At 39.8% G+C, this 12599-nt stretch overlaps 1 protein-coding gene and 1 pseudogene across 1 annotated transcript; both read left to right on the top strand.

Moving 5' to 3' along the window:
* Positions 1 to 647: 647 nt before the first annotated feature.
* Positions 648 to 7619, top strand: seta (SET nuclear proto-oncogene a). The gene is made up of 8 exons (XM_071353503.1): positions 648 to 984; positions 2125 to 2182; positions 4059 to 4201; positions 4290 to 4393; positions 4496 to 4609; positions 5628 to 5798; positions 6555 to 6683; positions 6783 to 7619. Exons 1-8 carry the CDS (start codon positions 912 to 914, stop codon positions 6804 to 6806), a joined length of 816 nt encoding a protein of 271 aa, XP_071209604.1. The 5' UTR covers positions 648 to 911; the 3' UTR covers positions 6807 to 7619.
* A 109-nt stretch (positions 7620 to 7728) lies between these two features.
* On the top strand, positions 7729 to 12438 carry LOC139545571 (outer dense fiber protein 2-like; annotated as a pseudogene).
* The last annotated feature ends 161 nt before the right edge of the window (positions 12439 to 12599 follow it).

The following is a 12599-nucleotide window of genomic DNA, read 5'->3' as shown; positions in this document are numbered from 1 at the left end:
TACCTTCCCTTTGTAGCAGGGTAGAGTTGAGAGGGAAAATGCTATACAGCAAGTAAATAACTATATATTTAAAAGAGAAGAAACTGTTAGCTGTGATCGTGTAAAAATGATTATGTAAATACATACAAAATGTTACAAAGATGTTGATGTTTTTTTCAACAAAATCCCGCCTTTTTTTGTTAGTGAGGGGATTCGATTATGCTGACCTGCAGGGCAGCGGTTTATGGCCCGTGCCTTGAACGGGCAAAAACGGTGAGGGGGGAGTGGCTTTCTCAAATAGAACAGTAATCTGCACCGCTCGGTCATGTTGTCAACAAGGCAGTTTTTGTTGCATCGTCCAGAAACATACATGTATTTGACATTAAATATGTTTGCATTTTCAAACTAGTTTTCATTGGGAAGGTAGATAAAGCGTTATCAAAAGCAATCACTTTTGCATGTGAAAACAGAATCCTACTCTTTACGTCACTTTTGTTTTGAGCCGTCCTCGCCCGGGCTTTGAACTAGATGCCTGGTTCCTAAACGAATGCAATCAACTTTCACCCGGTGTAAAACACGCCTGCCCGGGCCAGATTAATCGAATCACCTTAGTATATGTCAGCCCGTGTGCGACCTCGCCAATCAGAAAGCAACACTAGAATCGAGCAAGTAGACTTGTCCTCGAGAGGCGGAGCCCGGTTGGTTCCATTTGCTGAGGCGCGTTCGTAGTGAAAGGGAGCGCGTGAGTGGGCTTGCCTTGAGCTTCGTGGTGTCTGGCTTACTCGCTTTTTATTGTGTAGAGGAGGGCTGCACACGTTGTAACGGCACACCGAAATCGTAGGTAGAAATAATCATCTCCTGTTCGGAGAGAACAGAAAATAACGAATTCAGTGTTCTTTTCCGAAGTCTGTTATTCACAGCCTTCGAAAAACATGTCGGCATCGGCGGCAAAAGTGAGTAAAAAGGAGCTGAACTCAAACTATGACGGCGCGGACGAGACCTCCGGTAAGGAATGGCGGCCTCCAGTTAACCGCCATTTTCACTTTCTTTATTAGTTCTATTGAAATGTACAACTTGAATGCAAATGAGTTCACCGCCAGTAATGTGTTGTCCTTGTGCTTTTCCATATGAATATGCCCGATTCTGGGTGCAGTCTCTATTGTCTGCCGTGAGTGCGTAGTTCTAGGTTCTACTACGTTAGACCGGTGATGGAGGCCATGTTAGCTAACTACGTTAGCAACACTTCATAGCTAGCTAACGTTACCTAGCTAGCTAACGTTACCTAGCTAATTGTTTAATCACTGAATGTCCTGTTCAGTATTTTATTTCGCAAGTCTAGTCCTTGGTACTGTAAAAGCAATTGTACAACCATTTGTATAATAGACAGTGCATTTTTGATTGAAAAGTCATGCATTCTATGTTGAATGAAACCACCGTGGCCTTGTTAACGTTACTTTGTTGTTGTGCATATCCGCCATGAAACTAGCCAGAGAGAGTGTTATTTGAAACATGGCTAACTAGCTTAACTTATAGTTAGTGAGCCGTTGTTTTCGAGAAGTATGCCATTGGAAGCATTACATGCGTTGATTCAACAATGCAGGGTTAGTTATAAACAAATAACTTGTGCATAGTTTCGATGCAATGCAGCTAACGTTAGTTAGCTAGCTGTAAGTCAGTGTTGGGAAAAGGAGGCACAGAGTGCAGTGTGCGGACTCCCACATTCAAACCACGCGGCCCTCGCTGTAGCCAGCAGGAAGAACCGCCGTTTACAAGCTGCTCTGAAATCGTTAGTTGCAGAGGTGTTGCTAACACTTTCAGTCATGCATGGCAAAAACAATTTGTTGATTAAGATGGATGTTTTCGCCCATTTTGCACCCCTTTATTCAGACTACAAATCGTTACCGGCTCACTCCTGCAACGCTTTTCCATCCATGGACCTGAGTGAAGCTTGGGAGTTCAGGGTCAATTTCAAAACAAGAACATTAGCTCGTAACTTTCTTTGTTGGATATAGCTACATCTTTGACTATTGGCAGGTAAATGTGCAGGAACTTGGTAGTTACTATTTAATGTTGATGTATATCACCAATGCACTGCACCGAGAGTCACTACAATATTTTCTGACATTATTGCATTTCTCATTACAGAAAAAGAGCAACAGGAAGCTATTGAACACATTGATGAAGTTCAAAATGAAATTGACAGGTGAGCCACTCAAGTTAGTGCATATGTATCAGTATTAAACACATTTGTGTTTAAAGGTGTAACAATGTGCTATATATTTGCGGTTGACCTTTTTCAACGCAGATACCGATTATTGGAGGACCAAAAAAAAGATGATACCGATTTATTAATCGGCTGAATTGTATATATTTGTAATAATGACAATTACAACAATACTGAATGAACACTTATTTTAACTTAATATAATACATAAATAAAATATATTTAGTCTCAATAAATAATGAAACATGTTCAATTTGGTTTAAATAAGGCAAAACCGTGTTGGAGAAGAAAGTAAAAGTGCAATATATGCCATGTAAAAAAGCTAGCGTTTAAGTTCCTTGCTCAGAACATGAGAACATATGAAAGCTGGTGGTTCAATATTCCCAATTAAGACGTTTTAGGTTGTAGTTATAGGAAATATGACTTGTCGGCTGTCTCTCTCTACCATTTGTATTTCATATACCTTTGTCTATTGGATGTTCTTATAGGCACTTTAGTATTGCCAGCCTAATCTCAGGAGTTGATAGGCTTGAAGTCATAAACAACGCTGTGCTTCAAGCATTGCTAAGAGCTGCTGGCAAGTGCTGTTTGAATGAATGCTTACGAGCTTGCTGCTGCCATACACCGCTCAGTCGGCCTGCTCTATCAAATCAGACTTAATTATAATATAATAAACACAGAAATACAAGCTGTAGGTCATTAATATGGTCAAATCCGGAAACTATCATTTAGAAAATAAACCGTTTTATTATTTCAGTGAAATATGGAACCGTTTCGTATTTTATCGAACGGGTGGCAACCCTAAGTCTAAATATTGCTTTTACATAGCAGAACTTTCAATGTTATGTCATAATTCTGGAAAATTAATTACTTTCTTTTTTTATGAAGAAATTTTCACGTATACCCTGACTCTGCTTGCGCTGAAAGCAAGAGCAGTGACACAATTTCCCTAGTTAATATTGCCTGCTAACATGAATTTCTTAACGTAATATGCAGTTTTTTTTATATACTACTGTGTATTGATTTTAAGAAAGGCATTGATGTTTATGGTTAGGTACATTTGTGCAAAGATTGTGCTTTTTTAAAATCATCACCTGTTTGGCGAAGTTGAAGTAGGCTGTGATTCGATGATACAGGCACCGCATTGATTATATGCAACGCAGGACAAGCTAGTTAACCTAGTAATATCATCAACCATGTGTAGTTAACTAGTGATTATGTGATTTTTTTATATGATACATAATGCTAGCTAGCAACTTACCGTGGCTCCTTGCAGCCACAGGGTCCTTTTGACGCTGCACTCGCGTAACAGGTGGTCAGCCTGCCACACAGTCTCCTTGTGGATTGCAATGTAATCGGCCATGATCAGCGTCCAAAAATCCCCTTATTAATCAGCCATGCCGATTTTTTTTATAAACTCTTTCGGTGTAAACTTAAATGACTGAAACCAAATATAAAGTATGTAGAAAAGAGAAAGGACCTATAATTCATTTAACAGTATTGATTTTGTTACGTTTGAGCAAAAACATTAGCTATGGCAAAATGCATAGAATTGCAGGAAATTATCTTTTAAAATGACTTCGCTCAGCTACATGGCAGAACATGTACAATTCCGTTTACATTAGCTTTAAAACTACACAATTTTCTCTCAGCTCCATGGCACAGTGTTTAGAATTTCAGGAAATTCGTGTTAAAATGGCAAACATTTCTTGTCTCCATAGAGTAATTTTGTTAATTTCAGGAAATTCACGTAAAACGCAAAAAAAATCTATATACACAACTTTCGGGAAGAGAAACGCCACCTAAGCCCTTTTTGATCCAGGAAAAACGCTGATATGCAATCTCTTCTCCACAGACTGAATGAGCAGGCGAGTGAGGAGATATTGAAGGTAGAACAGAAATACAACAAACTCCGTCAGCCGTTCTTTCAGAAGAGGTCAGAACTGATCGCCAAAATCCCCAACTTCTGGGTCACAACGTTCGTCAACCATCCGCAAGGTGCGTTTCTTTAGTAGGCTCACAGGATTTTACCACTGGAACCTAGAATGCTCAGACGTTCTGACTGTTTTAATTCTTCCCCCTACAGTTTCTGCCCTTCTTGGTGAGGAAGATGAGGAGGCACTTCACTATCTGACCAGGGTGGAGGTTACAGAATTTGAAGATATCAAGTCAGGCTACAGAATAGATTTTGTACGTGAAGGTTACCATCATATTGCATTCATAGGATATTGCATTAATGGCAGCAATATGTCATTTATTGGCTTAATTAAATTGATTTATTTTGTCTTCTAGTATTTTGATGAAAACCCATACTTTGAAAACAAAGTCCTTTCCAAAGAGTTCCACCTGAATGAGAGTGGAGACCCATCATCAAAGTCAACAGAAATCAAATGGAAATCAGGAAAGGTATTTCACATCACCTCTTTTCACATGCATGGACATATTGGAGATTCTCTGAATGTGCAATATGCGGAAATCGCTCTGCTATTTCCTGGTTGCTAAATCATTTTAGTTTGACTAAACAAGTAATGTGTAGAGAATCATTATACAATCTAAAATGATGTGAAATATATATTCAGTAACCCAACAGTGTATTTTCAGCTGGTGTAAAAAAACAACTACAAAGTAAGACGTAAAAACTAAACTCACGAATGTGTAGCATAGAAATGGCTCAAATAGAACATATCTACGGCTTTTTAGACTAGCTTTCAATGAGAATGACAGATCAATAACTCACATTTCTATGTGAAATTGGTCTGGTTGCCCAAAAAGTTACATATTGCTGCTTTAAAAGCACAGCATTTGGCAGAAACGAGTAGGGCACTTAAACCAGTATGTTGACCAGACTTTTTTAACACTACGTACCTGAATATGAGGGGGAAATATCTCTGCAGTTGCATATAGCAAAATTATTTTAGGATCATGTACATTTTGTCATAAGTATTGATTTCAGGTGAAAACTATGTAGAATTCTACTGTGGGTAGCGTTAGCTGGCTGTACTTATGCCAAAACTCTGGGTTTTTTAATCATATAGCTAGCTTGCTCTCCATCTTTTTAAATAGTGAACCAACATGTTTTTGTCACTTATTACCCTGACTGATCAAAACTCACTTTCTCGTTCGTGCTCCCTCTTTAGTGGGCAATATGCTTGGAACATCAAATCGCAGTATTTATTCACAATAAATTTAGTTTCAAAATACATATCGTATCATGAAGTCCCTGGAAATTCCCAGCCCTAACCTGAATGTTGTACTTCAGTGTATATAGATAATTTTGGTTTTCATGCCTGGTTGTTGTTATTGCGAGTGTAGTGAAATGCTTGTGCTTCTAGTTCCAACAATGCAGCAATATCTAACAAGTAATATCTAACAGTTTCACAACAAATACCTAAGTTGGTTTGTTACCCCTGTGACGTCTCTGAAGGACCTGACAAAGCGCTCCAGCCAGACGCAGAATAAAGCCGGCAAGAAGAGGCAGCATGAAGAGCCAGAGAGCTTCTTCACCTGGTTCACTGATCACTCAGATGCTGGGGCAGATGAGCTGGGAGAGGTCATCAAGGATGACATCTGGCCAAACCCCCTGCAGTACTACCTGGTAAGTCTCCAACAGTGGTGTAAAAATACTTTAAAGTACTACTTACGTCGTTTTTTGTTGTTGTGGTATCTGTACATTCCTTTACTATTTATATTTTTGATAACTTTTACTTCACTACATTCTTAAAGAAAATTATGTACTTTTTATTCCATACATTTTCCCTGACACCCAATGCTTATTAGCAGGACAGAAAAATTGTCAAATTTACACACTTATCAAGAAAACATGCCTGGTCATCCCTACTGCCTCTGATCTGGCGGACTCACTAAACACATGCTTAGTTTGTAAATTATGTGTGAGGGTTGGACTGTGCCCCTGGCTATCCGTACATTTTAAAAACAACAATCGTGCTGTCTGGTTTGTTTTAATATATAGATTTTGAAAAGATTCATACTTAAGTATATTTTAGCAATTACATTTACTTTTGATACTTAGGTAGATTTAAAACCAAATACTTTTAGGCTTTTACTCAAGTAGTATTTTACTGGGTTACTTACTTGAGTCATTTCTTATGAAGATATCTTTACTTTTACTCAAGTATGACAGTTGGGTACTTTTTCCAACGCTGGTCTCCAATGCCTAGCACACCCTGTTATCGATGTTCTCTTGACTTTGAATAGGACTTGTTACCAGCTCTTTGACTTCTATGTCCATTGTGCAACTTTATTATTCCTTCTCTGGATGTCACCCAGGAGATTAAGTCTCCTGTGTAGATGAAGAATTTATAGTTAAAATGTTGGCTAATTTGATTGGCAGGTTCCTGACATGGATGATGAGGAGGCAGAAGGTGAAGATGATGATGACGAGGAAGGTCTTGAGGACATTGATGAGGAGGGTGATGAAGATGATGGAGAGGAAGATGAGGATGATGGAGACGAGGGGGAGGTATGCCCTAGATAATTGCTTAATTTCCTCTTAATTGGCTATATTGAATAGTGAGATTTGTTTTTATGGTGTTGATGATTGTTCCTTTATTTTATTTAGGATGAAGAAGGAGAAGATGACTAAACTGAAAAATGACATCTACCAATACCCTTTCCTATTTTCACCCAATTTGGTTATCCACCCATATTTGGGAGCAAGATTTTGTATTTTTATTTTGTGCTTCGCTGTCTCATTCTGAAGTCTCACTCCTGTCTGTGCCATGTTAAGTTTCTTTGTCTCATCTAAAAACCAATGGCAAATTCCTGCCTTGAATTGTATGTACCACCCCAATTCCCAAATTCATCTGAAGAAAAATAAAAACGTACAAAAAAATAGATTCAGCATGCCATCTTGAGTAGAATTAAATAGCAATTTATATATATAATTTTCTTGCTGTTAAAAGGGTTGTGATAAATGAACAAAAGCCATGGTGCAGTGACCTAGCGCTAGCAGACCCCTCTATAGTTTTTATAATTTTGTTCAGTTGGCGAGTAGATCCCTGCAAATAATGTCCCCCTCATGTGGTTAAAAGTTAACAGAAAATACCAGCTTATTCCCATCACCTGTAATGTTTGGGGTCAATGCTGGGGTAGGGTGAAGGGATATCTTGGGGTGCTGGGGAGGGTGGGCATTTTGACACCATTACTATATCATTTTTTTATTGTTTTACAGACATTCATGAGATGTGAAATTACATTTTTAATAAACAAAACAAAAATGTAAAAAAAAAATGCTTGTAAATTTGGGCCTCCCACTGCTTCATGGAATAGAACCTGTTATCTCATGGAATTTACATCTAATCAAAGTTTTATTTTCCGCTGGGGGGGAAATAATCATGTTTTAAACTTAGCGGTGTACAAGTTGTTTTGTTACAATAAAACTTAATGTGTACACAAATGTGTGTGACTCTTCTAACCAACCATAGTAGTAAATTGTAGCGATTTATCTAGAATCAGCAAACTACATGGATGTTAAATGTCTGGTGGTTATGGCTAAAATAGTGTACTTGTGTTACTGGACCAGTATATATTAGTGTTAATGACCAGTTTATTTTAGAAGTGTATACAATCACATAGAATACTACATGCTGTGTTGGCGCCACTTATTATGAAATGCAAAAGTTAATTGGTAGAGCCAGCTGAGCCAGGTATCCTTTTGTAACTTTGAATGCAGGAGTTGTCCACTTCTGAATGTTTAAAGTCATAGGAAGTGTTGATGGTACAATAATTTAGCAATCGGTTAGTTATCAAAGCCCCAAATGTCTGCGCCGATTCCTCGAATTGCTTTTTGGTTAGACTTAAGCCGTTACAAAACAAACAGCATAAGGTAGATAGGTGTATGGCATTGGTGCCTTCAATTTAGAAACCCCCCACTTGGTTGCCAGACACGTTTGATGGATGAGACTAGACACACCAAAATCATATGCCGAAGTCTATCTTAACTTCCAACCCACCAAGGTGCGCGTGACGACTGTCCAGTACACCAGATGAAATGTCTCCGCCGAAAGTCATGTCTGTTAGCCCTGAGGGGGTTCGAACAGCTCGACGGGCACTCCTAGTTTCCCTATAACAGTATCATGTGAGAGGGCGCAAGTCGACAGTGGATAAAGTTGTCATCTTTCTCAAAAGCCAATTCTTGTCCGCTGGACCTGCAGAACAAGTAAACACTTTTATTTACGCTTTAACTAGAACAAGTCACCGAATCCATCCACAACACAGGCTTCGACGAGCATTATCACACACAAATACAGTGAAACAAGTGTTTGCAGCCGAAGTTCCGACGGTTGTCTCTGCCCGCCAACTTACTTATGCAATGATACTAGTTACTCTTTCATATGTGTGCAGTCATGCAGATCAGGAACGAGCGAGATCGGACGAAACAGTTAAGAAAATAAATGGTGCTTGCTTAGGACGTTACCAACCAATTCATATAATATTCGAAATGTATCCCTCAAATTTGGTTCGTTTGAGCACCCCATGGCCTGGAAAACTACGTCATGTTTACAAGGATGGTCGAATGAGTTATCGCATGTCTCCGTCTACAGGCAGGAAATATTTTGCGGTAATTTTACATGTTGCAGAGGATTTCCCGTTGCTATTGGCAACGCGAATTAAAACGCGGGTCCAAGGAATGTTCTCCAATCACCAGACCGATATCTTTAGAGATGACCGGATCCGATCCCGTCGGTAGAGATTTAGCAGGTTAACAAATCACTCACTTTTGCCAAACCCGTTTTTTTATTCATAATCCGGTTATGAATAAAGAACATCTGTTGAGATTTAGCTTGCTGGACATGCATGGAGTGATCATGAACATGCTCCCTCCCGGGTACTGTTCTTATCGTGGTATGATTATCTCAGGTTGTCTTGTGTGAATTTCTAGCAGCTAGATGGCCTACTAGTGCAAATTATGCTCTATCGTGTGCTCCAATTCTAGATTAAGTTATTGGTTGAAAACGCGTGATTCTTCACCACCATTGGCATTGCATGTCCACGTGCCAGAGACCAGACCTGTACAATGTACACCTGAAGATGTGTCAGAAGAGCTGCACTGAAAAGACCCCACAGGTTAGTAAACGTTTAGTCAATAGAGTTCTAAACACTGATTCAACCTTTGAAATTAAGTGGGCCTATAACAGTTAAGCAATGACTGCCAATCAAAGAGGTACACATCAAAGGTCATATTGTGCACCTATGTGCCATGGTCCCCTGGGTGCTGGACCCAGGAAGAACCTCTACTCCGGAAGACACAAGTGGGAGGTCCTGCAAGTAATTGATCTGCTCCTCACAGATACATTTTCATCCAGTGCAATGGACATTGCTTACATTTCACATTTATAAACATACATCATTGCTCACTATTCCCAAAGGTATATCACGCATGATATCATTAGATATACTACCAATATTGATTTTCATGTCTCTCAGGGGCCTACTGTCTGGAGCAGTTGGCTGACCTGTCTCATGAGGATGAACAAGAGCAGAGAACATGCCCAGCGTAACAAATATGGAAAAAAGATTGATAGACTCATGATGGATGTTTGATCTCTGAAGAATGAGGTATGTCAGTTGATAATGTATAGTGTGTACAGTTCAATGTTTGCCCCTTACCCAACAAACCCTAGAAGAGGCTATCCCACTATCACAACATACAGAGCAAAGATCTAACTGGCAATCAGCAATATCCAGTGCCTTATTGTTTGTTGCATAAATGTGTCCTGTAAACAAAGAAACTGTGGGTGTGTGTGTGTGTTTCTGTCTGCTTTTGATGATCAGATTAGGCTGCGGAAGAAGGAGCGTCTGCTGGCGCACCAGTCTGAGTATCTGGGTGCATGCCAGCATGTCATCGACGAGCAGGAGGAGGATCTGCTGGATTCCACCAAAGACCTAGACCTTGGAAAACGAGAGAACATCTCCCTCCAGCACTCCCAAAGGAAGAGGTGGGAGACTGGCCACAACAGGTGTGGAGTAATATCATGACATGAGCACATTTAGTCATCATGCATACGTTTACAAACATTCACAAGACAATGTAAAAATGTGTGAGGCAGTTTAGGACTAGCTTGGTTTTAATCTTTCCATTTCGTGCAGGGCTGAGTCGGGGACTCTACATGGGGAAAGAGACATGCTACTGAGGAAGCTGGTAGAAGCAGATATTGATGGGGTGGCAGTGGCCACACAGTTGACAGCCTTGAATGAGGCTATGGGTGGGTAAATACTTATTTTCCACCATAATTTGCAAATAAATTCATAAAAAATCCTACAATGTGATTGTCTGGATTTTTTTTCCCTCATTTTGTCTGTCATAGTTGAAGTGTACCTATGATGAAAATTACAGGCCTCTCTCATCTTTTTAAGTGGGAGAACTTGCACAATTGGTGGCTGACTAAATACTTTTTTGCCCCACTGTACATTATCGAGCGGTCCAAGTGTCACACTATTAACAAGCGGTCCAAGTGTCACACTGCCCTATGTATTTGTGTGCCATCATTCAGGATACTAAGGTGGCAGAGGCCCTTTTTTCAGCTGAGAGCTGGTGTACCCGCCACTCCAAAGAGATGACTGCAAAAAGGCAGCTTGAAGTGGAAATCACTGTTTTCAAGAAGTGAGTAATTGTGACTACCATGAGGCATTCAAGACATGTTTCATATGAATGATTCATAATGGTTTGTCTTTGGCAAATGACCTTGTAAAAAATAAGTTGTCCAAAACCTTGAAATAGGTGTATTTTGCAGGCATTTCTTCTTTTCTGATTACTGGATGATGTGCTCTGTTGTCTGTCTATGCAGCCAGGTGACTGAGATGACTGCACAGATCCACACTGTGGTGGAGAAAGGCCGTGCTGAGACGGGTGGGCTCCTGATCCGACTTCACCTCTGGCAACTCCGTCAACAAACTAGAGAACCAGAGACTGAAGGTAAACATATGTTTCTCTTTACTTTCAGTCATCAAGTGTAAAAAGTATAGTATATCAAACCTTGATAAGGACTGAAGATGACAAAACATTCTGTAACTTTGAATGTCAGGTTATTTGTGGATCTTCTTTTTGAGACCACCCTGTCTGCTGCAGAGGAAAACCTGACGCAGTCCCAGTCTGACGCCCAGCAGCTGAAGAGTTCAGTCAAGAAGCTAGAGAGCCAGGTGGAAAAATATAAGAGCAAGGTACAGTTGATCAGCCTATCAGAGTGTCGGCTGTACTTCAATCAAGGTGTTATAATCTAGCTATAATGCTGCATGCTATCCAGTCTGTAGCATAGATTTTGAATTGATATGTGACAATTGTGCTGCAGGTTCAGAGGGCCCGCTTAGAGTCAGAGGACTACTGCTTAAAGCTGGAGATCTCAGAGACGAATCACAGCACCCAGAAACAGCTTGAGGAGCAGGTCCGGGAGTGCAGCATCCTCTCCAAGCAGCTGGAGCAGCCCCTCAAGGCCGGACAGAGACAGGTCTGTCTTACTACTGAACATCACTCAAATACCTGTGCAGTCTTTCAGTTTATTTCAGTCAAGATTTTATTTTCGCATTTTTAAAATGTTTATGTTCTAAGTGTCAACTTGATAATTTTGGTTGGACTTCTTCAACTTTTAGGTGGATCAGAGCCTACAGCGGGCTTTATTCAAAGAGGTTCAGCCAGGCCAAGGCTCTGGACCTGGAGAGCCAGCTGGGACTCAGTAGGACAGAGCTCAGTCAGCAAAGAGGATGTGAGTGAGACATTTTAACCCAAAGACCTCGTTTTCTAGAGAGTTATCTATATGTGTTATACATTATACATCCAATATCTAGTGAAATATTTGTTACAACTTCGCAAACAATTGCAATGGACAGGAATACTATTTATACAAACTATAAAATCTGAACACCATAAAAAGGAATGATACAACAACTATGATAACTTTGTCAAACTGAACTGATATGTAAGTCTTTCTTTCTTTGCAGATGGAATGAATATTCCGGAATCAGTTGAGGAACCTGAAGGAGAGACTGGAACAATCTGACTCCACAAACCGCAGCCTGCAGAATTATGTTCAGTTTCTCAAAGCTCCGTATTGTAATGTGTTTGGTGACTCTGTGCTATCAAGCTCTCGACACACACACTCACCAATCGGATTGAATATTCTTAGAAATATTTTGTATGAGTTGTATGAGCTCTATTTTTTATATTCAGTTGAAATGTACTGTACTGTTTAACAAAACAATAACAAAAGCTTAAAATGAGAGTGGACAGTCTGGTGTGTTTCACAAAAAGACTCAGAAAATGAAGGAAAAAATCTAGATAGTTATCCAGCTTTTACCCCCAGTATTTAGATGAACATTGTTCACAATATGTTACGATTTTACCCATTATGAGGGCAAAGTAGCTTTGAGGATAAACAGCCTT

Source organism: Salvelinus alpinus, chromosome 19 (genome assembly GCF_045679555.1).
Source record: "Salvelinus alpinus chromosome 19, SLU_Salpinus.1, whole genome shotgun sequence".
Lineage (NCBI taxonomy): Eukaryota > Metazoa > Chordata > Actinopteri > Salmoniformes > Salmonidae > Salvelinus > Salvelinus alpinus.
The sequence above is the reverse complement of the archived record's forward strand: the minus strand, read 5'-3'. Positions and strand labels throughout refer to the sequence as shown.

Bases quoted from the DNA above. Each gene is read 5' to 3' on its own strand.
- seta (XM_071353503.1), top strand. From the start codon at position 912: ATGTCGGCATCGGCGGCAAAAGTGAGTAAAAAGGAGCTGAACTCAAAC. The intron at 4,610-5,627 runs GTATTTCACATC...ACGTCTCTGAAG, and splicing joins TCAAATGGAAATCAGGAAAG to GACCTGACAAAGCGCTCCAG. The intron at 6,684-6,782 runs GTATGCCCTAGA...TATTTTATTTAG, and splicing joins ATGATGGAGACGAGGGGGAG to GATGAAGAAGGAGAAGATGA.